The 24,626-nt window shown below is 32.3% G+C and overlaps 1 protein-coding gene across 2 annotated transcripts; it reads left to right on the top strand.

The window, feature by feature from the left end:
• Positions 1 to 11,563: 11,563 nt before the first annotated feature.
• Positions 11,564 to 24,574, top strand: LOC125838515 (endoribonuclease YBEY, chloroplastic). 2 transcript variants are annotated; one of them, XM_049517563.1, is made up of 12 exons: positions 11,564 to 12,006; positions 12,940 to 13,191; positions 13,262 to 13,357; positions 13,798 to 13,972; positions 14,116 to 14,184; positions 14,277 to 14,377; positions 14,524 to 14,616; positions 15,823 to 15,894; positions 18,696 to 18,815; positions 18,909 to 18,959; positions 22,646 to 22,834; positions 24,095 to 24,574. In XM_049517563.1, exons 1-12 carry the CDS (start codon positions 11,629 to 11,631, stop codon positions 24,260 to 24,262), a joined length of 1,764 nt encoding a protein of 587 aa, XP_049373520.1. In that variant the 5' UTR covers positions 11,564 to 11,628; the 3' UTR covers positions 24,263 to 24,574. The 2 variants fall into 2 exon arrangements, 1 of the variants encoding a protein (XP_049373520.1); XR_007443581.1 differs by lacking the exon at positions 24,095 to 24,574 and adding an exon at positions 19,037 to 19,205 and having other exon boundaries at positions 11,600 to 12,006; positions 22,646 to 22,704.
• The last annotated feature ends 52 nt before the right edge of the window (positions 24,575 to 24,626 follow it).

Below are 24,626 nucleotides of genomic sequence, written 5' to 3'. Positions count from 1 at the left end.
AATCTCACAAATTTATAGGCAAAGCATATTAGTCACTTAATGTAATTCAACGTTCCTGAATTGTCTTTTATTTCTCGATGATTATTTCTTATAATACATATGACTTGTCACACCATTGCATGAAACATTTGTCTGGTCTCCTACTTCATCTATGCTAGATTGAAATGTATGACTACTCTATCTGTTCTTTCCTACTAAAACTCGTCGAGAGTTTTCCCCTTCTTCCACTCTGCCCCGAAGATTAGCAATACAGGCTTCACAACCATCCCTGCATCTTGCATTTTCAAAAACGTTTGGTAGTGACTGTCAAGCTTGACTATAGAGATGGTTCCCTTATAAGAAGATGTGTTCCTTTGTAGCACAAACAAAGGTCCTGTGTGCTTAGTTTTGTAACTTAAAAGTTAAAAGTTATTGTACAAGATATAGCTTAAATCTTACAAAATTTAATAGGCAGAGAATATTAGTCACTTGATGTAATTCATTGTTCATGAATCATTTTTATTTCTCGGTAATTATTTCTTATACTTATGACTTGAAGCTAACATGATTACTGATTTCTCTCTAGGATGATGATAACCCTTCTTTGTCAAATGCTTTCGAGATGTCTTTAGACTCTTCAACGTCTGAATATTATAGTTGTTGACACCCAATTTTGGACTTCCACAATATAAATTAATCACCGAGCTTCTTCAATTTCAAACGATTTAAAATAATTAGTTTTATAAAATTTCAAAATAAAATAAAATAATATATATATATATATATATATAGTTTGAAAGTTATTTTAGAATAGTTTGTCACTTTTGTAATTTTTAAATAATAATATGTTCTACACAAATATGTATATAATTACCATATTTTATGAATATTCAAAAATCGTCTCAAAAAGAGTTTGTTTTAATTAAATATTCAATTAAATTAATTTGGTTTAAAGTATACTCATAAGTTATTTATTTTATTAGTTTAATTATTCTTATTTTATGTTATTTTATCTTATTTAATTTTGTTGATTTGAAAAGCGCATTTTATTAATTTACGTTATTTAAGTTATGGCTATAGTTTTAAGTTGATTGGTTTATAATCAAATTAATTATTTTATTTCGTTAACATTAAGAAGCTCATTAATTAATTTATATTAATTCATCTTATTTAGTTTTTAGTCGAATCACCTAATGAAACTCAATTTGACTAAATCAATAAGGGAATTCGTTTAGCTATTAAAGGGTCAAATTGTGGGCCTTTTCAGCAGTCCACTCTTTGTTTCTCAATTCCCAGCCCACTCCCTCAATCCCCTTTACTTTCCAGTGGCCCAACTCTCCAAGCCTCAACCCAGTATAATTAAAATCGCCCCAGCCCACATCTTTTTCCCTGACCCGGCCCACTCCTCTTTTCCTTCACAAAATAACCCAGCCCAACACATACAATAAACAACAGCAACACAATACCAAAATCAAAATCAACTCCTACACTGTTCTTCTTCTCCAACAGCGCGTGCAATTCCCAGAAGAACGCAGCAGCTGGCAACGAACCGACAAACCAGCAGTCCAACGCGTGAACAACAGGGGCAGCGGCCCTTTTGCTGCAGTAGCACGCGTTTCTCCCCTTTCCTCTTTCGTAATGGAGCGAAAATTTTAGAAAAAAATATGTCTTCTTTAAATGGTGAAAGGTTTGGGAGTTTGAATTTTGAATTGGGTCTTGTCTCATCCGAATTTTCATCCTTTTCCCTCCATTTTCCGAAACCTAATTTTCCCTTCTATATATTTGCTCTTTATTCACTGTGAAGAAGAGAGGAAAAATTTTTGGGAGTAAAAAAAAAAGACAAAAGAGATACATAGAGCTATATAGGTTTTTTTTTAAAAGCAAAGATAAACTTGAGAAATCAAGTATTGTAGAGTGTATTCAGGAGTTGGTTTCTTTTTCCGAGACATTCTTGTTGCTCGTCGGAACTCTCGAAATTCTGTGTGTGGTGGTGAAGTCATCGCTCCTCAGTTCGTAGCCTCATTTCTCTGGTCCGAAGAAGGTAACCTCTCCTCCTCTTAAATTTGTTTTGCCATTTTGACTAAATTTAGATGTATGTTTATGTGAATTTAATCCACTGTGGGAGTTGATTTGGTAATTTGGTGGTTCCTGCATATGATCTGTTTCTGCTCCTTTGTGAAAGATATGGTTATGTATTGTTTTAAAATGGTGCAAAATGGCAATTTGGGATCTTACCACTAGCTATTGTTGCTTTCCCTTGTTCTTCACGGTGTAAGGCATATTACTAAGATATAAATCGATTTAAATGAAGCTATAATAATTTTGGTTGCTTGTCTTTTATTTGTTTCTTTCTTTTACTTGTTGTTGTAGATTCTCATTAACACTAGCTTAGTCCCATGAAGTGTAAACTCTACTTTCGTTTTGGCTGGAATATTGTTCACATATTTTATGTTTTCCACTCTCGATTTGAGGTTATTACAGCTTCCTGCTTTACTCTTGTTTATAGTCTTGTAGTCAAGATTTCTCACTCATTCCATGTCATTGGGTTTAACTGTCATTTCATTACTAATATATATCTCTCCATTCATTGGAACTTGTTAGCCTAATAGTTATTAAAATGCATTTTGTTGCTCTTAGTGGCCATGCTAAATTTCGAAATTTCTGTTAGCCGTCTCATGTTAGCATTCAAATTAATGTGCTTTACTTCTTTCATTTATTTTGTCATTGTTGGGTTTGTTTATTTATTATGGATTTTCTTCATATTTATTAGTAAGTCTCTTTCCAAAAAATGACCATATCAACTCTATGTTGAAAATATTGTTTCTTACTTCATCATCTTCACCTAATGCATAGAAACTATATTTAAATTTGTCTTCTTAGATTTGTATAATAATTTTAAGTCAAATCGCCGGTCAACCGCAAGTTAGCGGGCATTCCGAGGGCCTAACACCTTCTCGGAATGTACATTGAACTTCAAACCCTTTTGTTTTCAATTGATTTTATCTGTTAAAATCTTTTGAGAACCTTAAGTTTTTTCTTGATTTTTACTAAAAAAATTAAGTGGCGACTCTGTTCTTTGGAAATTCGATTTTTCTTAAATCATAAGTTTAATCGATTTTTCGAAAATTCAGTCATTTTTCTTTTAATTCTCTTTTCGAGTAAAACAATAGTTATTCTAGCATTTATAATTGCGAAAAATTGACTTGAGGCTCACTGCATTAACATGGGAAGTGGCCAACATGTTTAAGCAAACTGTTAGCAGAAAATGCTCTATCAAAGATATCATAAACAATGAGAAGTTCTCTTGCCATTTTGGAGTTGTTGACTTGAGGTAAACTAATGGACAAGAAAGGTACCTGAAAGCTGAAATGAAGGAAAGAAATTTGATGTTATTTTTCAATTCTTTGGTTTTCATGGTTACATAGCTATGTTTTGTTTCTAAATTGGATTTTTAAAATCAACCATTCCAATAAAATCATGTGGAGGTACTTGGTCATGTTTGCTACAACATTTTGGTTGTTAATTTAATGGTAACATGGCTACTGTGACCAATTTGAAGAACACGTGTCTCAATTTTCTCTAAAGAAGCTTTTTAAGTTCGAAAAGAGAATTACTATATGAACATATGTTGAGATTTGTGTAATGCACAAAGCAGATGCATTTGCTTTCTTACATATATGCAATAATATTATCAACTTCTTTCATTGCAATGACATTGTACTACTTATTCACTAATATGAAAATCAAGTCTTTTATATGTTGGCACCAATTTTTCTAAAAATGATGATTCTTTGATGTTGACGGGCCCTTTCATATATAGGACGGATATACATTTAATTTATAACTTTTCGGTTCTTGTACACAAGTTTGTAATTATGATCCAAGTATGAGAACATGAAGATAACTTTTGAATGTGCTACTAAAATAGCTTGTGTGCAAAATTAATTGTATTGGGCCCGTGCATAGCACAGGCTTGCTTATCATAAAAATATATAATATAGAGATTTTGTTTACCAACCGAGAAATTTCTTGAATTAATATAAAGATTTTGTTGAGCAATTTATGAAAACTTTGAATAATTTGGGTTTCTAGGTTTGCAGAAAAACGTGAAGAAAGAGAAACTGGGAAACATGAAAGGTGGGGTTTGAAAACGTGAAAGATGTGTAAAGAATGGTAATGGATAGTTTTGTATTTGTTTTTTTTATTTTTAATAGATTATTGGTTTAGAATTTGGTCCAATGTTGGACTCTTTTGATAAATAAAAGGAAATATAACTAATAAAATCTGGATACAACTTATTTTTGAAAATATTGATATTCTGACATTTTAAATAAATATTTTAAAGTGTAGTTATTTTGACTAATTAAATTAGATATTATGACTAATTTACTAATTTTCCCTATCCCTATATCCCTATATATAAGCCAACAAGAGAGGACCAACACAACAATGACTAATTGTACTAGAAGATTCAATGCAAGTTGTACTATGTATTGGGCCCATTTCAATTTAAGAGAGGACAAACTCTGCATTGTATAAGCAACAAGAGAGGAGCAACACAACAATGACTAATTGTACTGGATTCAATGTAAGTTGTACTATGTATTGGGCCCATTTTAATTCAAGAGAGGACAAATTATGCATTGTAGTATTGTACTAAAGAAACATTAGGATCGTTTGGTAGGCCGCATTAAAAGAAATAGTTCATTTATTATGTATGATATTATCTAGTATTATGTTTGGTAGGAATTTGAGCCTATGTATAACTAATTCATAGATTAGTTATACATCCTACATGATATTATAGGAGGTATTACTAATACCTTCCATTTGGAGGTATTAGTAATACACAAGATATAATACCATGAGATAAGTTTATATAACGACAAAAATATCTCTCAAATTCTTTTAGTGATTTTGTTTATTTTCTTGATTTTATGTATTATATTTGTACTAGTAAATTTATTTAAATAAATTAGCTTACAAATTATTTAGAGATAGTTGTTTGTTATTAAATAAATCCAATACAAATTTGAAATGTGAGTTATTTAACATTTACTAATTAAAAAGGCAAATATGTCACTACATGACGTTTGCGATCTTAATTGAATGTATTATATATATAATTGTGTAGTTTTCTAACTATTTGTTTTGAACAATTTAAAAAATCACATACATTTAAATTGAAAATTGACACTTTGTGAGTGATCAATTTATTAAGATGACAATTATTTATCTTCAAATAATTTAAGTGAAAAAATAGGAAACACGACAACAAAATTGCTCTTCTCATAGCTAGTTAGAATGCCATAAAATAATAATATTGTCCGACAATTATCTACCTTGACCCAGTTACATGATAATTCAAGGGTATAATTGGAAAGAAGATTCTTAAAGATTTTTAATCCAAACGCAAGATGAGGTTGGAAACAATGAACCAAACACTTGATAAAAATAAACTCTGCATTACTAATTCATGCACTATTAATTCCTGCATTACTAATTCTTGCACTACTAATTCCTGCATTACTAATCCCTACGTTGTTAATTTTTGTACCAAACGACCCCTAATTATACTGACAATTGCTAAAACTACGTATAAACATTTTATCTAAGTATTTTTAATCCTACCTGCAAATGGATGATTTTTCTTTGCTCTAAATTGGTTTTTGGGCATTGTTTGGAGAGCTCTCAATCTTCTGTTTAGCTGTTGGTTAGGTTTTTTATTTCATCAATTTTGTTTCTGAAAATTTTATGGGTCCTCTATCTTAGGACGATTGGAGCGGGTAATGATATAGAGAGTTTCATGTCTTTTTCTATGTTTCCGTCTTCTGTTTAGCTGTTGAGGATCTTTTGTAACCAACAATGGTCTTAAACTAATTTTCTAAGAAAGCAAAAATGAGTGTTGAGAAGAGTTTTATTCATGATTGAGAAAGAACATAAGGGAACTAAGTATTCCCAAATGTAACACTTTTACATTGAAAAAAATAAGTTTTGATTTCTAAAAAAGAGTAATGAGTTCAGAAATTAATTCAGAGCAGTTACCTCTTTTAAGAAGACATTTTGAGTAATTACCTCAAATTGAGAAAGAGTATATTTTACATATTTGAGCATGAATATATACATATATTTATTGGGAGTAGTATTGAACATCGATATGGGATGAGTTCAGATAACCCACACTCCTCATAAAACATGTAGCCAACATGGGTAAATGATTATACTTTTTAGACGATTCCTTATTGTTTTTGAGCATAGCTTAGTGGATCCACTTAGTTGAGGTGTTCTATACCCCAACAAGGTATAGGACAGTGCTGAAAGTGTGGGCAAGACATTGTATCATCACATAACTCATAGTGATGGTTGTCGGTTAGAGAATCTCTCAAATAAGAGTAAATAATAACTTATTGTATTTTTATATACACCCTTGAGTTAGTATCTCTTAATTTTGAAGCTTTAAACATTTCATTTTTTGTCATTGCTTTGATATTGAGTTGAGGTGAGAATCCTTTCGGTCTTGTCATTTCAATTATCTATGCCTTTCAATTCTCCTTACATGCTCGTACATCCAATGTACTGATGTCATTCGACTTACATCTTGTTATGATGTAGATACAGGTGTTTAGAATCATCAACAGACGTTTCGTTGAGCTCACCTTACATTCATAGACAGTAATTGGTGAGGCCTCCTTGCTTTTGGGAGACTCCATTTCCATTTCAGTTTTAGCATCATTTGAGGTGTCGTGGGTCTTGTCCCGACATCTATCTTGAATTGTTAAAGGCTTCATATATGGACATAACTATATGATTTTCATTTTTCCTCAAGATGTTGATTTAACTTACGAATTATGTTAAGTATTTTCAAAACAGTGTTTTAGAACTTTTCTTGAATGTCTAAATGCTCATCTATTTTAGCTTCCGCGTATCTTTTAGAGTCATGTGAGTTATAGTTAGCCATGCCAAGAATTCGCTTGGGGATCAAAAATGGTTCTCGAGTGTCGGACACGTCAAAGGTGTAGACCGGGGGCATGACAAATTTATTCTCACACAAGAAACACTTTTTTTAAAAAAATAAATATATATTCTAAAATTAAATTATTTTTAGCTAGTTGGCCAACAATTTGTTAATTTAGTCAATAGATGACCACTAAGCGAACTTTTGGTTACTGGTTAGAGTTATGCAGGTATTAGTTATGAATGATTTAATTATCCAAGTATTAGTTATGCAAGGTTTAGTTATGCAGAGTTTAGTTATGCGGTTATTAGTAGTGTAGAGATCATGGACATAAATTATTAACTATTAAATATTAAATTTGTTGTAAATCAATATATATTATTTACAAATAAACAAATAAGCAAATAGTATATATTCTCCCTCTTTTTGAATAAAAGTAAAGAAAAGAAAAAATCTCCCTCTATACTTAATTGGGACTTCGCTTTTTCTTTTTCTTTTCATTTTGCTTTTTTTTTTAATGTTTATAACTTATAAAAATAAAATACGATTAATACATTTGAAGGACATTATAATATACTATTTCATATAATGTAAATATTCTATCAATATGTTGTATATATTGTTTATATATTTCTCATATACCAAATATACGAATAATGTATAAATTCACATCCCAAACAAAATAATAATACATGTTAATTAAATATGTAGAATATATTTAATAATGTGTAACACTAATATTACTATATATAATAAGTGAGAATATCTACTACTTAGCACATGACAAGTGTTGGATGATATGTGCTTGATAGTGTTGTACATTCTTCTTTTATGGTTGTACCTTTAAAATTTATATTATTGGACAATTTAACACCATTAATTACCTACTACTTTATTAGCCAAAAAGTTTGACCTCATTTGGGCCCATTTATTATTTATATGTTTTCAATTTTCAATATATGTTGTCTATCTAATTCTTTTTTTCAACCTTTTATTTTAAACTTCTTGAAATTTAATTACCTATTTATTACTCTCTCTATGCACTTTTAATTGTTATGATTTCCTTTTTAGAGTCAAACTATAAAAAATTTAACTAATATTTTACAATGTGTTTTTTCATCATATTCGTAGGCAAAAAATTACAATTTATAGTACTTTTTGTATAGATTTTGCATTTTTTTTTTAAATATCGAATTAATACAATCTGATTTAACTTTGAAAATTAGTCAAATGGACTTTCAAAAAGCGCAACATGACAAATACAAGTGGATGGAGATAGAGTATATTTTAGCTACAAAATATATTAGAGGTACAACTTTTTAAAAAAATTAAATTTTTATTGCGTTGACTCTTGAAATCTTATCATTGTCATATGAATTTGAACAAATTATATATTATTAAAAGTTACATAAAAGATGCTATATAAATCACAATAATTAGTAATTAAAAATATTTTTAAATCATATAAGAAATTTGGTTGACTAATTGGAATAGAATAAGTAACATGTACTATTTGAAAATAACGTCAAAATTTCTAGAATTCACAATAAATTAACAACTGAAAATATTTATGATTATTCACGTGAATTGAAACATGAGTAACCTATATTATTCAAAACTAACACAAAAATACTATAAATCACAACAATTTAATAACTTCAAATATATTTTAAAGAAAACATATAAAAAATCAACTGATCTTCAAATTTCATTTATATCACATAAATTAAAACAAAAAAATTAATATTTATTGGGCCCGTGTTGGCACGGGCACCAAATATCTATATATATGTGTCACAAATGGAAAAGTCCCAATCAAGGAAGCAACATATATCATTTACAAATGACTTAAAAAGCATTAAAAATTATAATAATTACTAATTTAAAATATTTAAAAGCTATATAATACAATACGTTGACTCTCAAAATTCTATCAGGCTCACATATATTGGGACAGAAAAAATAACACATATCATTTTAAAATTACCAAAAAAGTATTATAAATAATAATAATTAACAACTTACAATATCTGAAAGACATTTTAAAAGGGTTAATTTTGTAATTTTATCCATATCACATAAATTAGGACAAAGTGACCAGTAATGTACGTTATTTGAAAGTTACATAAAAATATTATAAATCACAATAATTAATAACTTAAAACATTTTAAAAAAAAATATGAAAATTTGGATGACTCTCCAAATTTCATTTGTGTCACACAAATTGAGACAACAAAAATAACATATATTGGGTTCATTTTAATTTATTTGTCTTATTTTTTATTTTTTTATATTTAAAAATTGCATAAAAATACTATAAATCATGATAATTGACAATATAAAATATGTTTTGAAAAAAATACAAAAAATTTCACTGATTCTTGAAGTGAATCTATCGTAAAAATGCTATAAATCATGATAATTGACAACATAAAATATTTCAAAAATGTTGTATGTGGGTAGTCTTATTATGCCTTAAATAGCGTTAAAGAAAATACAGGTTTGTGGTAAAAAAACTTATTCCTTTATCCACGCAAATAATCGCTTCAAAAACTTGGTTATTTGCCCCAAAACATACCATTTATATTATTGGGTCCGTGCATAGCACGGGCTACATTATCTAAGTATGATTAGTATATGCGCCAACAAAATATATACAATCCAATTTGTAATATTATTACATTTGCATTTCAAGAAAACAAAAAAAAAATGGTTCTTCGTGTATTAAAAAAATAAATAAAAAGTTAGGAAAACTTTTCAATAAACAAATTTAAAATAAAGCAATAAGGATTAATGTGTAGTTTACTATTTTAATACATGTTAGCTAATACATGCATAACTTATACATATATTCCTTCATAAGTTATGTTGATATTCATTATGTAGGACTACAAAAAATACAACTAAACACCATATGAAATTAACTTTTATATAACATTGAAATCCTACCAACCAAATATAGTATAAGTTGTGTTGACTTTTCTACATAAAACTTCTGCTAAATAAAACTAATGCAACTTTTTATACATGAATAAAATATAACTTATACATTAATCAAACGGCCCCTAAGTTCTTAAACTTGCTCCGTAAAACAAATGCCGTAAAACACATTTGTTTGGGCAAAAAGTAAAATATAACTAATTTAATTGATTTTAAAATTATTAAAATCAAATATAATATATACTTATCGATTTGATTATTATTAATTTTGATTGAGTTTGGTTAGATTATTCAGTTATTATCTATTAATAAAAAAATGATTCATTCATAAAAACAAAACAGTTAATTCAAAAGAAAATGAATTGTCTTTATGCTATTTTGGATCTTATAATTCTTATACCACGATTTCAATTATATTTAATTTCCTACCTATATTGTTAGCTAATCTAATATACTAAACAACATAAATTTACTAAATAATGCATAAACTATCGATATTGTTGCACAAATAAAGAAGGAAAAATTGTGCATTATAACAAACTATTAATTCAAAATAAATATTCTAGTTATAATTTTATTTAATTCCAATTCGTAACAAACTTTTTGTCATTTGCCTCTCTCCCCTCTCTCTGGAATCTCGCTCGCCACTCTCCTCTTTTTCAGCCATCTCTCCCTCACCTCTTTCACTTTATACAACACACAAATGTATAATTTGTGTTGTGTTTGTATAAAGCGAGAGAGACTGTATATACAAATACAAATACATATCTCTCAGTCCTATAAACTTATAATTATACAAATACATATCTCTCAGTCCTATACACTTAATTATACAAATACAAATCTTCCCTACCCAGTTCTCTTTTGGCTTTCTTTCTGTCGCTTTATATAAACACAAATTATACAAAATACACATATAAAGCGAGAGGGATTTGATATTCAAATACAAATGTTTTAACTAGATTTAATTGTATATGAATTCAAATTTTATGCAGATATACAAACACAATCATTGATACATATACATATACAATTCACCTCTCTCCACTCTCCATCCTCTCTCGCTCACTTCTCTCTTGTCTCTCCCAATATGGCTAGCCACTCTAGCCTAAAACATATGTCATATACATATACAAACACAATTTTCATAGACACAGACGAATTAACACCCGATTTATACAAATCACCGCACTTATACAAATTAAATGCTCCATAACAAACATATTTTGACTATAGAGTGTAAATATCAAAATTGTAGCTATGAAACACTAATATAACTTTTTATCTTTGCTATTCATAAAATTTACTCATAAAAGAGACACATCACACCTAACTCGTTTTTATTAGAATATTGCACTTCGCATGAAAAATTATACATAAATGTAATATATTATTTATATATATAATTTATCAGTTCAATTTTCTCAAACAAAATCAAAATAAATATCATCAATTTTTAAAAAATTTCAAATCAAACCAAATAAAAATAAATTTATTTAATCAGGTTGATTCAAATTTCAATTTTTATCCAAACCATGAACCGTCGTTATCGCCCAAATCAAATCATATATAAAAAAGTCATAAATTAATCAAGACACCGACACTTTATGCTAAATTTCAACTCTCCGTGCAGCGCCAACGGGTCGCTCTCATTCCAGTAAAAAATAGCCACTCAATCGAGCGATACGTTTAAAGTAAAATATCCCCAAGTAAATAAATAGTACCAACTATTTCCATACATTTTTCTACTCGAATGCTTTCTCGTCTCAGCAGGACTCCTCCTCCACCACTCGCCATGGCGGCGCGTGCTCTTCCACGCTCTTTCTATCCTACCGCCGCGTCCGCCATGATTGTCTCCACGAACTCGCATTTCATTCTCCCTCCGTCACCTACGGTGGCTCATATTTCCTTCGGCAAATCTTTGTCAATTATTGGTCGGAAGTTTCATTATGGATTGAATTGCAAAGAGGACAGGAGATGGAGTGTTGCAGGATGGAGTGGCAAAGTGTTTGCTTCTCAGAGAGAGTATAGGAAGTCTCGGAGAAGGCCGTTGAAGAAGAAAGAGAAAGAGTTGGAACTTAGTGTAAACATTTGCATTGAAGAGCAATTGCCCGATGATCCTGAAATTGTGGTAATATACCTTAGTTTGCTTTCTGATATACACTAATTTTGATTCGTGTGACATTTTATTGCAGTGTGTAAAGTTTTGAACTCTAGGTGTTGTTTGATAGCTGTATAAGAAACAAATTATTTCATGTATTGATTTTCGTATAACTTGTACAACCTTGGGTAGGTAGATAGGAAATAAGTAATTTATAGATAAAATTAATAGTTGATTGGTTGACAATTTGGAAACCCCCATAATTAATATATGTATAAGTTATGAGAGAAAATATGTATTAGAAGGTAGAATAACTATTTCCTGCATAACTAATACATGCATAAAATAATACATAGATTCACTCATAATAAATCCCTATATTATTGATACATGTATAAATCTAATCAGCTACCAAACGACTTCAAGTGCAAATGGCAACAGGAAAAGCATGTGCAACTCAAATGTATGCACATTTTGGGCACCTATTGACCATTTTATGTTCCTCATGCATTTCTGTGGATAAGAATTTATCACAAAATTTGTGAAGTGAAGGCTGCCTTCTAAAACGAAGTGCTAACCAGGGAAATAAACTGAGAATCATGTGCATGAGCAATGTTTGAACTTCTTGGCAAAGTCATTTTTCTCTGGGAAGAATTTCTACTTTTTGTTTAGAATGTCAAAACGAGTTTCATGAGCCAGGGAAGAGATATGACCAAGAAATTAGTCCTTAGCGGATAATAGCTATTGATTTTTCAAAATCTTCAGTATCAAAAATGCCAAAATCAGTAAAATAAGCAGGAAGATATATGCATTTTAAGTATACTAAACAGCCTCCTCTTGAGCTAGCTGAAAATTTCCAAACAAAAATTTCTATCAAGAAAGTTTCAGGCACTACTTTGCAGTGACTCTAGTTTGTAAGTTCATTTCGTTCTATTTTATTCATTCCCGATTCTGGCACTGCAGGATATTTCTGAAATGCTTCGTCTTAATGTTCCAATGGCTATGAAATTTGCATTTGATAATTTGAAAGATTCAGACTATCAAACGAGGGATAGAGCAATTAATGACGTTGGTTGCTTTGAAAGTGTTGAATTGTCAGTCTTGCTTTGCAACGATGAGTTCATCTGCGAACTTAATAAGGACTGGAGAGATGTGGATAGCCCTACTGATGTCCTTTCAATGTCACAACATATACCTGAACTTGAGCTGCCAATTGTAAGAAAATGCTTCATTATTCACATGTCACGCCTCATGTAACAAAGCTGACTAGGTCCATGTTCAACAGTTAATGCTGGGAGACATTGTGATTTCGGTGGAGACAGCAGCAAGGCAAGCAGAGGAAAGGGGACATAGTTTACTGGACGAGATACGCATCTTACTGGTAGGTTTCACATACTTCTGAACAATCTCTATATACTTCTGTTAAATCCAATATATCTTTATGACTCATTCCTGTGCGTAATTTATGGTGCAATCTGTGGTTGTCTCTGAATATTGTCCCTGAAAGAAAGGCTGATCCTCAAATTTGGATGTCAATAATATTTTCCACATCTAGTACCCTTGACAATTTTTATACTAGGTAGTCCATCCATTAGTGTTCATCAAATATGGACATGCATAGTTTCTATCACTCATTTATTCCGGTTGTTCATTTTTTATGGAGTTTCTTTCATGTGGTCATATGGTTATAGATTTAAAGCCTTTTGGATTGTCATTGTCCTGAAGTAGGAAGGATGACATTAGTTTGAACCAAGTCACCAACTGCACTAGAATTTGATGTTGTCTTACAAATGAGACCATCATTGTTTGTCACCTCTGCAGGTTCATGGTTTGCTACATCTTTTGGGGTTCGATCATGAGATTAGTGATGAAGCTGAAGCTGAAATGGAGAAAGAAGAGGAGCTCCTTTTAAAAAGTCTTGGGTGGAAGGGAAAAGGATTAATTCAGAGCGCATATGATGCTGAGGCTGCTGGAAGTTCTCCTTTGGAGAACATTGGTAATGTACCAAATAAGAACTAAAAGATTGTGGCCTTCTTTGTTCAATTATTCTCTTCTAGTTATGTTATTTTTCTGTATTGTAAGTTTACATTCCTGATTAATGGGATTGAAGAGTTAATCTTACTAGTCAACTGTGTAAAGACAGGAAGAAAGAAGGGAGTCTACGATTTTACAGACCAAAGTTTAGCTACATCTTCTGTGATATGGATGGTAAGGAAACAAGTATGATGCTTAGAATTGGTTCGTTTAATCTGTTTCACCTGTTTATTATCTCGTTGTTTTCTTTTCATTGTTGGTGCTAGGTACCCTCCTGAACAGCAAAAGTCAGATTAGTTCAGTAACTGCTGAAGCTCTTAGAGAGGCCACTTCTAGGGGTGTAAAAGTGGTCATAGCTACTGGAAAAGTGAGGACAAACTACTTTTTTCCCTATATCCTGCCTAGTTTCTCTGATTTCCTTTAGATATAATAGTATCTCTTGATGCGATATACTGTGTTTTTTTCCTGCTTCTGTTCAATTATCTTAAGCTTTGTATTTTTCTTGGCGAACAGACTCGTTCTGCTGCCATTACTGTGCTCAAGAGTGTAGGTTTAGCTGGAAAAGACGGCATTGTTTCAGAGGTTTCTCCAGGAGTATTTGTGCAGGTTTAACTTATTCCATTTCTATCCCTAGCTAATAGGATCTTTTGTATAATCTTTCGAGCCATTCAATATGTACAATTGGATATGGGTAATCGAGATTCACTTACAGAATTATATAGAGATTCATTTAAGATAATCATAACGTCTTGTACATCCTCCCAAAACTAGGGATTTTTGTTGATCGCTTACCACCCTTACCCCTCCCAAAAAAGTAGAAGTGAAAGTTCTTCATGTGTTGTAAATAAGCTTGTATGTTGAATGATAGTTCGGAAACAAATGTAACCATTTTGGGACTACAGAAAATGGAAAGTGGAGCAATAAGAGATAAAGGGAGTAGCCTATTTGTGAACCATATCTGATGATGTTATTAAGGACAATCATATACTTAGGAAACAACTGCTTGACAAATTCTTTTCTACAGCCTGATTTATTCAGTTTATTTCAGCAGCTATATCACGGCATGTTGACATCAAATGGTCTGTTAGTGTTGTGAGTGAAATTGGGGAGAGTTGAATGAGAATTAATGATTTGGTGATTTCCTTAATAAGAAGTTTATGAAGTTGATTTATACAATCTTTTTCATTTTTCTTGGAAATGCTGAAATTTCTGAAACAATTTAAATGATTATTTTTAGAGAGAGGAGGATGAAGTGATGAATACCTGAAAGGCATGGAGTTGAAAATACAAGGAGGTTGAAAGGTTATCAAGGAAAAGAATTGCCTAAGATGGAGAATTAGAAGGATAAGCTTATTGGAGTTTGGACATCTCTATTCTTATGTCCTGTTGTTTTCTTTTAAACCAAAATGAAATAAACAAGTATGAAGTAAACTGATACTCCTACTTTTATTGGTAAGCATATTAATTAGACCTAGAATTTATTATATTTGAATATATGGTGGTTTAAAATGGAGATGAAGTTCCTCTTTTTAAAAAACAACCCCTTCTCAAAAGGAATGGAGATGAAGTTCACTTTTTTTGAAGAATGTTCTCATTTTTAAGTTAAAAGTTGTCCCCATTTAAATTTTCTTGGTTATAAGATATTGAGTTAGAACTGATCAGTCAATAAAAAGAAAGGTTCTCAGGAAAAAGGACACATTTTGGAACATCCCAAAATATAAAGTTGGTCAATAGTTTGGGCTAAAAGGAGTAATTATGTCATTTGATCGGCCATTTAATAGCTTTTACTTTTCTATTTTTTCCCAATGCTAGGGGTTGCTCGTTTATGGCAGACAAGGCAGGGAAATTTCTCGAACAAACTTGGATCCAATTGTGTGTAGAGAGGTAATTTTCCTTTGCTTGTGTCAGTCTTAGTTCCCTTTCATTGGTTTACAATATTCTTCTTCTTGTTCTTTCGGATCATGTTTGTATATTCTATTTTATGGTAGGCAACATCTTATACAACATCTATTTTGTCCATTACTCCCATATCATTATTCAATCTCTTTGATTAAAAGATATAATTGCACCGCAAAATGTTGTGATCTACTAGGAGTCAATTCAAATGGAAGGATATAATTCATATATTTCACGTGTCAGTTTATTGGTTCTCTTCTTTTTAAATAAAATACATAACTTCAAAGAGTGCATCAAGATGCGCCTACTGGTCAATTAAGTGGGTGCAAGACAATCTGGCAAAAAAAAAAAATACTAGGTAACTTCTTTTCATTTGCCTAAGCTTGGATAGACAAAGTTTTTCGGTATCTATGCTAGCGGGAGGTAGCAAGTACCAGGTGAAATAATTAAGGTGTGCGCTAGTTGGCCTAGACACCACACCATCATCAGATATGACTCTTAGAGTACCTACCTTTCCTTACTTGTGTTGGTGGGATATATCAGGTACCTCGTGGAATTAGTCAAGGCTCGTACGACCTAGCACGGACACCATGATTATAAAAAGATAAAAATATCACAACTCTAATGTCCGTACTGTGGATAATATGGAAGGAAAGGAATCACAAATATTTCGATGGAAGATCAGAGACACCTTGTACTACAACTACTCCTTAATTTCAGATTAATTGGAATAAGCTATATGAATCTTCCACATCATTTCACTAATTTCATCATGGTACTCAATAATGTGTGTTTTCAAACAAAATTAGGATTCTCTAAAGTTAGTGCCTTCTACATCTCATACTTTTTTTCCCTGACATACAAATGTCTATTCAGCGACATATCCATAGTGACGTGCCTTGGTGTATGTTATTCAATGATGACATAGTGTTTATTGACGAGACTCGTGATGGAGTTAATACTAAGCTAGAAGTTAGAAGGCAAACCCTAGAGTCTTAAGGGTTCAGGATGAGCAGAACCAAGATTGATTACTTGGAGTGCAAGTTTAGTGATGCAACCATGAGGTTTGTGTGGAAGTGAGGCTTGATACCCAGGTCATCCCCGAGAGAGGATGTTTCAAGTATCATGGGTCCTTAATTCAAGGTAATGGGGACATTGATGACGATATCACTCATCGTATTGGGGCGGGTGGGCGAAATGAAGGCTCGCCTAATTAGTCTTGTGTGATAAGAAGATACCACCTAACCTTAAATATAAGTTCTATAGAGTGGTGGATAGATTGACTATGTTGTATGGAGCGGAGTGTTGCCAGTCAAGAGCTCTCATGTTTAGAAGATGAAAGTTGCGGAGATGAGGATGTTAATGTGGATGTGTGGGTATACTAGGAGATATAAGATTATGAATAAAGATATCCAAGACAAAGTGAGAGTGGTCTCCGTGGTGGACAAGATGAAGGAAGCGAGGTTAAGATGGTTTGGACATGTAAAGAGGAAAAGCGTAGATGCCTCAGTGAGGAGGTGTGAGAGGTTGATAGTGGTGGGTGTTCGGAGGGGTAGATGTAGGCTGAAGAAATATTGGGGGAGGTGATTAGACATGACATGTGCATCTTGAGCTTTCCGAGGACATGTCCTTAAATTAGAGGTTTTGCGGGTTGCTAATTGGAATAAAAGGTTAGTTAGTAATTCTCTCGCTTTTCGGCGGGGTAGGATAGGTGGTGGTATCGGTACTTACTCTCTTACCAGTATTTTTAGCACTATTCACGTAGTTTCTTGTTAATCGATTATTGTTATTATTTGTGTTTCCTGTGCTTCGGTTATCACACTAGTTCGTTGTTGTTATTGTTCTTTTCTGTATGCTATGTACTGCTTTTCATAACGCTATATTCCATTGTTCTTACTACTTTCATTTCCGTGTTCTCTTTTTCAAACTTCTTGGATATGCTTTACTTGAACCGAGGGTCTATCAAAATACCTCTATCTTTATGAGAGGTCTGCACACACTCTACCCCCCAGACCCCTCTTGTGGGATTACCCTGGGTATGATGTTGTATGCAAATATCTATTCAAATTATAAAAGGACTTAACGCACACACCGGAACTAGGTAAGCGTCCGAACAATGACTATATCTTAATCAAACTAGTTGGTCTTGCCTATTTATATGATTTTTGTGTATTGTTTTTTGTTCTTTATTAAGTTCGCATGAATTTAAATAGATTTAAGGTTGTTTGACACAATTTTTTCTCCTGTAATTTTAAGTCCACCTGGTCCGTTTATGATATCAGTGAATTGCTTTTTCTTTTTAAACAAATTTGCAAAATTTGACATAACTTCTTCCCCTGTAATTTTAACACTTTGAACTAACAGACTATCAATCCTATGGAGTATGGACCAAGGCATTTGAAGGTTTACGTAGGATATGATCAATCCAACTTAGACAACCTTTTCTCATCTTATCCTATATTTGTGTTGCTTGTACCTTTTGTCGGATGTGGTAATTTCGTGTCAAATATTATATGTGTGCACATCCATCTTAGCATCTGCATCTGTATGACACTCATCTCGTGGATATAAATTAAAACCCAACATCATTTTCATATAACAACACTGGCTTACCATTGTGTTTAATCTTGATATGTTAGTTAAAGGAGTTCAAGTCCTTTATATTTTGTGAAGTTGAGCATTTTCTTGTGTTGATTTTTGTGAACTAGATTCACTTTAATTATAAAAAAGGACTCAATAAATTTATTTGTCCATATGAGACCTGATTCTGACCATTTTTCTATTTACAGGCATGTCTCTACTCTCTTGAGCATAAGGTTCCCCTTGCTGCATTTAGTGAGGACCGGATCTTAACATTGTTTCATCACCCTCTTGTGGATTCACTTCATACCATATATAATGAGCCAAAGGTACCATCCCTATCAATATTTTATATCTTGCTAGACATTGTACAAGCATTGGGATTTGTTGCTGAATGCTTCGTATCTAATCTATTTTGCCAGGCCGAGATTATTCCTTCAGTTGAGCAACTATTGACTGGGACAGACATACAGGTATGTAGCTGAAATTAGCTGCTAAGCATATGACTAGTACTTTCCAAGTATTGAAGGGTATTGGAGATTAATTGTAGGTTTATAGTGTTGCCCTGAACATGTGCCATTTATTATTGAGAAGGAATTGTACTTTGCACTAGTATTACACATTTAAGCTGAAAGGAAAACTGCATCTGAAGTTGCTGGAAGAGTCCTTATTTTTCAAGCTGGTGGCTTGCTTAGGATGCAGATGGACCACATGATTAGGTAGTTGGTTAAATTCGATCATAGACTTTTTAAATTTTGTTTTTGGGTGGGGGTGGCTTACGTCTTGTAAGCACATTGCTATGTTGTGGAGGTGAAGCCTCCCCTACCCTACCAAAGTTTGTCTAGATGTCAAATTCCTCTCCATATGCTTGAAATAGTCCATTCATGGTTTTTGTTTACTAATGCAAGTTGAGCTCAGTTTTTCTTAAAAACAATCTTTTCTCTTATTGGTTTTGAAGTTGATAATTTATGTATTATAGTAATCACAGAAAGTAAGAAAAGGTAATGAGCTAGAAATCTGGAAGATAAGAAATAAAAGACAACCTAAAGAGATAAACTTATCTACTATGTGTTTTTTGAGAAAGGTAAAGCTGTATTCCTCAGCAATGAGGGTATGCTGACAACCATAATAAACTGACAAGGCAGGTAATCATAATTACATGGAGCCTAGGAAATCTACTAATTGTTCTACCTCATCTATACCCTCTTCTTTACACCAAAATATAAAGTATTAATGCAGTTTTCTTTTACTTTCTGCATTGGATTAGTAATATTCTCAAAACATCTATTATTTCTTTCCTTCCAAACTGACCACCATATGCAAGAAGGAACTAGGCTTCACCATTTTTTTTGCTTTTTACTCCCACCTCTCCTATCCAGCAGCTTGGAAGATCTGAAGTATGTTCAGGCATCACCCATGGTTGTTGAATAAGATTGTGGAACATATGCCATACCTGAGTAGTCACTCTTTTGATCTGAAGTATGTTCAGGCATCACCGATGGTTCTTTTGAGGGTCGCTTGTTGGCGAAGATACAGATGCCCGGTTTGCTGGTGTGTTGAGATTTGGGTTGTTATCCTTTTGACATTTTCATGGTCATGGTTATTTTGTGTATTCAAGGTCGAGGCAAAAGGGGACAGTTGCATCACTGTATGATCTTTTTAGTTTTCTTTTTCCTTGTTGGGGTGTGGATGGGAGGTTCGTCCCCTTTTTAGTGGTGGTGCTTTAAGTAAACACATGGTATACACTCCATTTGTAGGGAGGGGAATTACTCCTCCCTAAATGGTAAACGGTTCTATCAACCTTTTTTGCTTACTTTCAATTGTGTTTTAAATCTTTTCTCATTTCTTCTGTTTATTCTTAAACTAGTAAAATTACCTGCGCCTCGCGCGGGAATTTAGTATCATGAAATTTATAAAATAATACTTAAAAACTACCCGTCATTAAAATTAAAACACTATATTATTTTACATACAAGATTACGCAGTAACGAACATTAATAATGTAAAGGAAAATGAAAATTATAACATCTTATCATTTATCCTTAATAACATAAGCATAAATTAATGACTGAAAAAATAAATACCAGGATTTGTAACATAGGTGTTAGTGAGCCACTCAACAGGAGCAAAAAATGTTTAATTGTGCAAAAGAAGAAGATGAAGTAGTTCAGAATTTTCGTTGTTTTAAAATGAGAGGAAATCCCTCTATTTGTAGACAACAAAGGGTAGTATGAACAAATGTTTATATCGGAAAGGTCATGACTATTTGGAAAAGTTGCAACCCTTCGAAAAGGTCGCAACCTTTCATAAAAGTCTCAACTTTTTATGAAAGGGGAAGGCTAGTTTTGGAAATAAATAAATTAAAAGGGAATCTTGTATTTTGGTGGCGCCACGTAGGCGGGCCTAGGGTTCTCTTTTAATATCGCACGGGAATTTAATATCACGGAATTTTATAAAATAATACTTAAAATCTATCAGTCATTAAATCTAAAACACTATATTTATTATCTTACATACAAAATTACGTAGTAACGAACATTAATAATGTAAAGAAATCATTTATCCTTCAATCAATCTCTTTAATTTGATTTTATAATTTATCCTTTTACTTCCAGGAAGTGTTACTATTTGATATTTTTGGGGAATCAAATGAACATCAACCTGAGATATACAAATATTCTAATTCTAATGTGTAGAGAAGTTCAGCCCTACCTTTTGCTTTACATATATCATTTTAAAGTTCTCCATCTAAATGTATCATAAGTAATTATTAAAATGAAAAATTAAAGGGAGAATGTATCATATTGGACAACAATTCAACTTATTATATATACTTGAAAGGGAAAAATATTACACAAAACTATTCAGTTTGTTTGGGTGTTTTTTAAAAATCAACATACCAGAGTGATGGAGTACTACACTTCTATTCCAATCGCAATGTCGAAATACTCATCTATTACTTCAAGAAAAGTATTTACAACTAGAAGTAAATTTGAGAATTTGTCCATACTTCATATTGAATATGAGCAAATAATTGATTATGTAGTTATCTATGTCTTTGGGATTAAAAGAGGCTCCAGTCTAGTCATATTCCTCTATAGGTCATCCGACACATCCTTGAATCCATGTCAAAAGTTTATTAATTCGTCTTCTTTTCCTAGTTCACTTCGCGCATCAAGGTGCGATAATGTTTTTAATGTCTTTGTCCTTTCAATGTCATACCAAATTTGAATTTTGTCTTCAAGAGATGGTAATATAGATCTTTAAGAATTTTTTTATCGTACCTTCAACAATTTCAGTAGAGAAAACTTGCGTGAATACTCAACTAATGTGTGTTATTTAACCTGTACTAACAAATAGTTATAAGAATAACTTTGCAAAAAACATAAACAACGAAGTTTAAAACATATACTCAAGAACAATAATTAATAACATAAGTATAAATGAATGACTGTAAAAAAAATACCAGGATCTGTAACAGTAGAATGAAATAGAATGGAAAAACTCGAGCCCACTAAATGTACAATGTCCCCCTTAAGAAAATTATTCCCCTTTAGTACCCGGGGTTTAAATGAATAGATCCTCTCAAGATAGAACGATTCTATTCACCAGTATATTGATACAAAAACAATGGTGTCAGCGAACCACTCAACATGAGCAAAGTATACAAATATTTAATTGTGCAGAAGAAGGAGATCAAAATTTTCGTTGTTTTAAAATGAGAGGAAATCCCTCTATTTATAGACAACAAAGGGTAGTGTGAACAAATGCTTATTGTGCCTTATCGGAAAGGTCACAACTTTTTGGAAAAGTTACAACCCTTCAGAAAGGTCACAACCTTTCATAAAAGTCACAATTTTTCATAAAAGTCGTAACTCTTAATAAAAGTCACAACTTTTCATGAAAGAGGAAGACTAGTTTTAGAAATAAATAAATTAAAAGAGAATTCTAGTTTGTGGTGGCGCCACGTAGGCGGGCCTAGGGTTCTCTTTTATATATGATATATATGATATATGATTTCACTTTTGGCTTTCTCCCCATTTTTATTTGCTTGTTTACATTCCAAGTTTTTCATCTGCAGATGGCAGGGGATATTTTTTTTCATTCAGCACCATATTCTAGGTTTGGTTGTAAGTAATCCTTTATTGTCAATTTGCAGAAGGTAATCTTCTTTGATACTGTGGAGGGAGTGAGTTCTACATTGAGACCATACTGGACGGAGGCTATTGGAGATAATGCCTCTGTTGTCCAAGCTCAACCAGACATACTTGAAATTGTTCCTCCTGGAACTTCTAAGGGCAGTGGAGTAAAGATACTTCTTGATCATTTGGGTGTTAGTCCAAAGGAGGTGAGTGCTATCAAACTTTTTCCATAATCTCTTATATTACCTAATATCTCAAAACAGTTGAATTGAAGATTGCTAATGAGAACTACATTGACACAGTTTTTCTCAAAGAATAAAATAAAATACCTTGACACAAGTATTAATATTTATCTTCCCTATGAGTTACTCTTAGCATTTAATCGTCACGGTACACTTAAGTTTACCGAAACTTGCCTTGGGATCCTTTACTCTGCAAAAATGTTGTGTCATCAGTTTCGTTCCTGAAACATGCTTCATTCTCTCTGATACACCTGTGCTGAAGAAGTTACCATTAATGGGATTTTTAACCCAAGAATTTGTGACAATAGAATGCCAGAAAAAATCTACCATACATATCTGAACAAATGGGGTTTTATGTGCTAATAACTTTTAGTTTTTTTTTGAGCTGCTTAAGATTCAGGGGGCATTGCTGTATACATGTAAGACACACACACACACACATATATATATATATGTATTTTTATTTTTTTTTCAATTGTTTCAAATGTAAAATTAATATCACAGCGGTTAAGTGTGAGGATGGAACTCCCAAATGATAGACTTAATTGAAAAATGTCATCATAAAAAGTTATAATTTTCTGAACAATTGGTGTTCCTCTGGTATAGACACATTCTTTCACTGAATATAGTGCAAATCTCGCGATGATAAGCTGGCCTGGACACCACGATTATCCCAAAAAAAAAATGAAAATAGCCTATATGGGGTGAGCAGGAGATATCTATATTGTCAACCCTCTCAAAATCACGGAACATTTTTTTATTGGAAGATCTGTTTATGTCCCTCGTGGAACACCTATGTTTTGACTATGACGTGAACCCAATAACTTTTACTCAAACCCTGTATATGTATTAAGAAATCCACAAAATACCTTTATATATGTGACTGTAAATCCAATTATTATTGTTTATTAACTTGAACCTACAGTAGGAATGCATGAACTTCAAATCCTAGATCTGTCTCTGGACTAGGGAGCTTTCTGTTGTTTCTATAGATTAAACATTTCCTTTCTCTACAGCCTTAATGGGGCCATGCCTAGAGGGGAATAGTTGATTTTCCCATTGCATATTTTGCACGACTAGTCCAAGATGGGGCAGAGATGTGATGAAACTGTATCAATTTCGTTTTATCCATACCATTTTTAGATCTGCATGAGCGTGCACAATCTAAAATTTTGTAGTCTAGTTATAGAGTTTCTCCAACTCCTCTTCCACTTTTATTTTCAGATAATGGCCATTGGTGATGGAGAGAATGATGTGGAGATGCTTGAGTTGGCTTCCCTTGGTGTTGCTCTCAGCAATGGATCAGAGAAGGCAAAAGCTGTTGCAGATGTGATTGGTGCCAGCAACGATGATAATGGAGCAGCTGATGCAATCTACCGTTATGCTTTTTGAGGTTATCTTCAGGAACGCAAGAATTGGAAAACGGGAATTGGAGAGGGCTATGCATGCTTTCATAAAGTACTAAAGGTTTAGTTTTCTAACTTATTCAATTTGAGTAAACTTCTCAGTAGCCACCAATTAGGCTGAAGTGGATCAAATCACTCCCTTCTCCATTCATACTATAGGCCATTTATAATGAATTTAGATTAAGAAAACCCTATTTGTTGTCATTTACCTTTTGAAAGAATGAGGGAAGAAGCATATTTTGTATCTGCATAGAACACCATTTTTTCCCTGAACATAGGGTATGTCAATGACATCTTATACTCATTGCATGTAAGCCTGAGTTCTTATATATTACTGATCGCGATTCGTT

Source organism: Solanum verrucosum, unplaced genomic scaffold (assembly GCF_900185275.1).
Source record: "Solanum verrucosum unplaced genomic scaffold, falcon-dt-bn FXZP01000182.1, whole genome shotgun sequence".
Taxonomy (NCBI): Eukaryota; Viridiplantae; Streptophyta; class Magnoliopsida; order Solanales; family Solanaceae; genus Solanum; species Solanum verrucosum.
The sequence above is the reverse complement of the archived record's forward strand: the minus strand, read 5'-3'. Positions and strand labels throughout refer to the sequence as shown.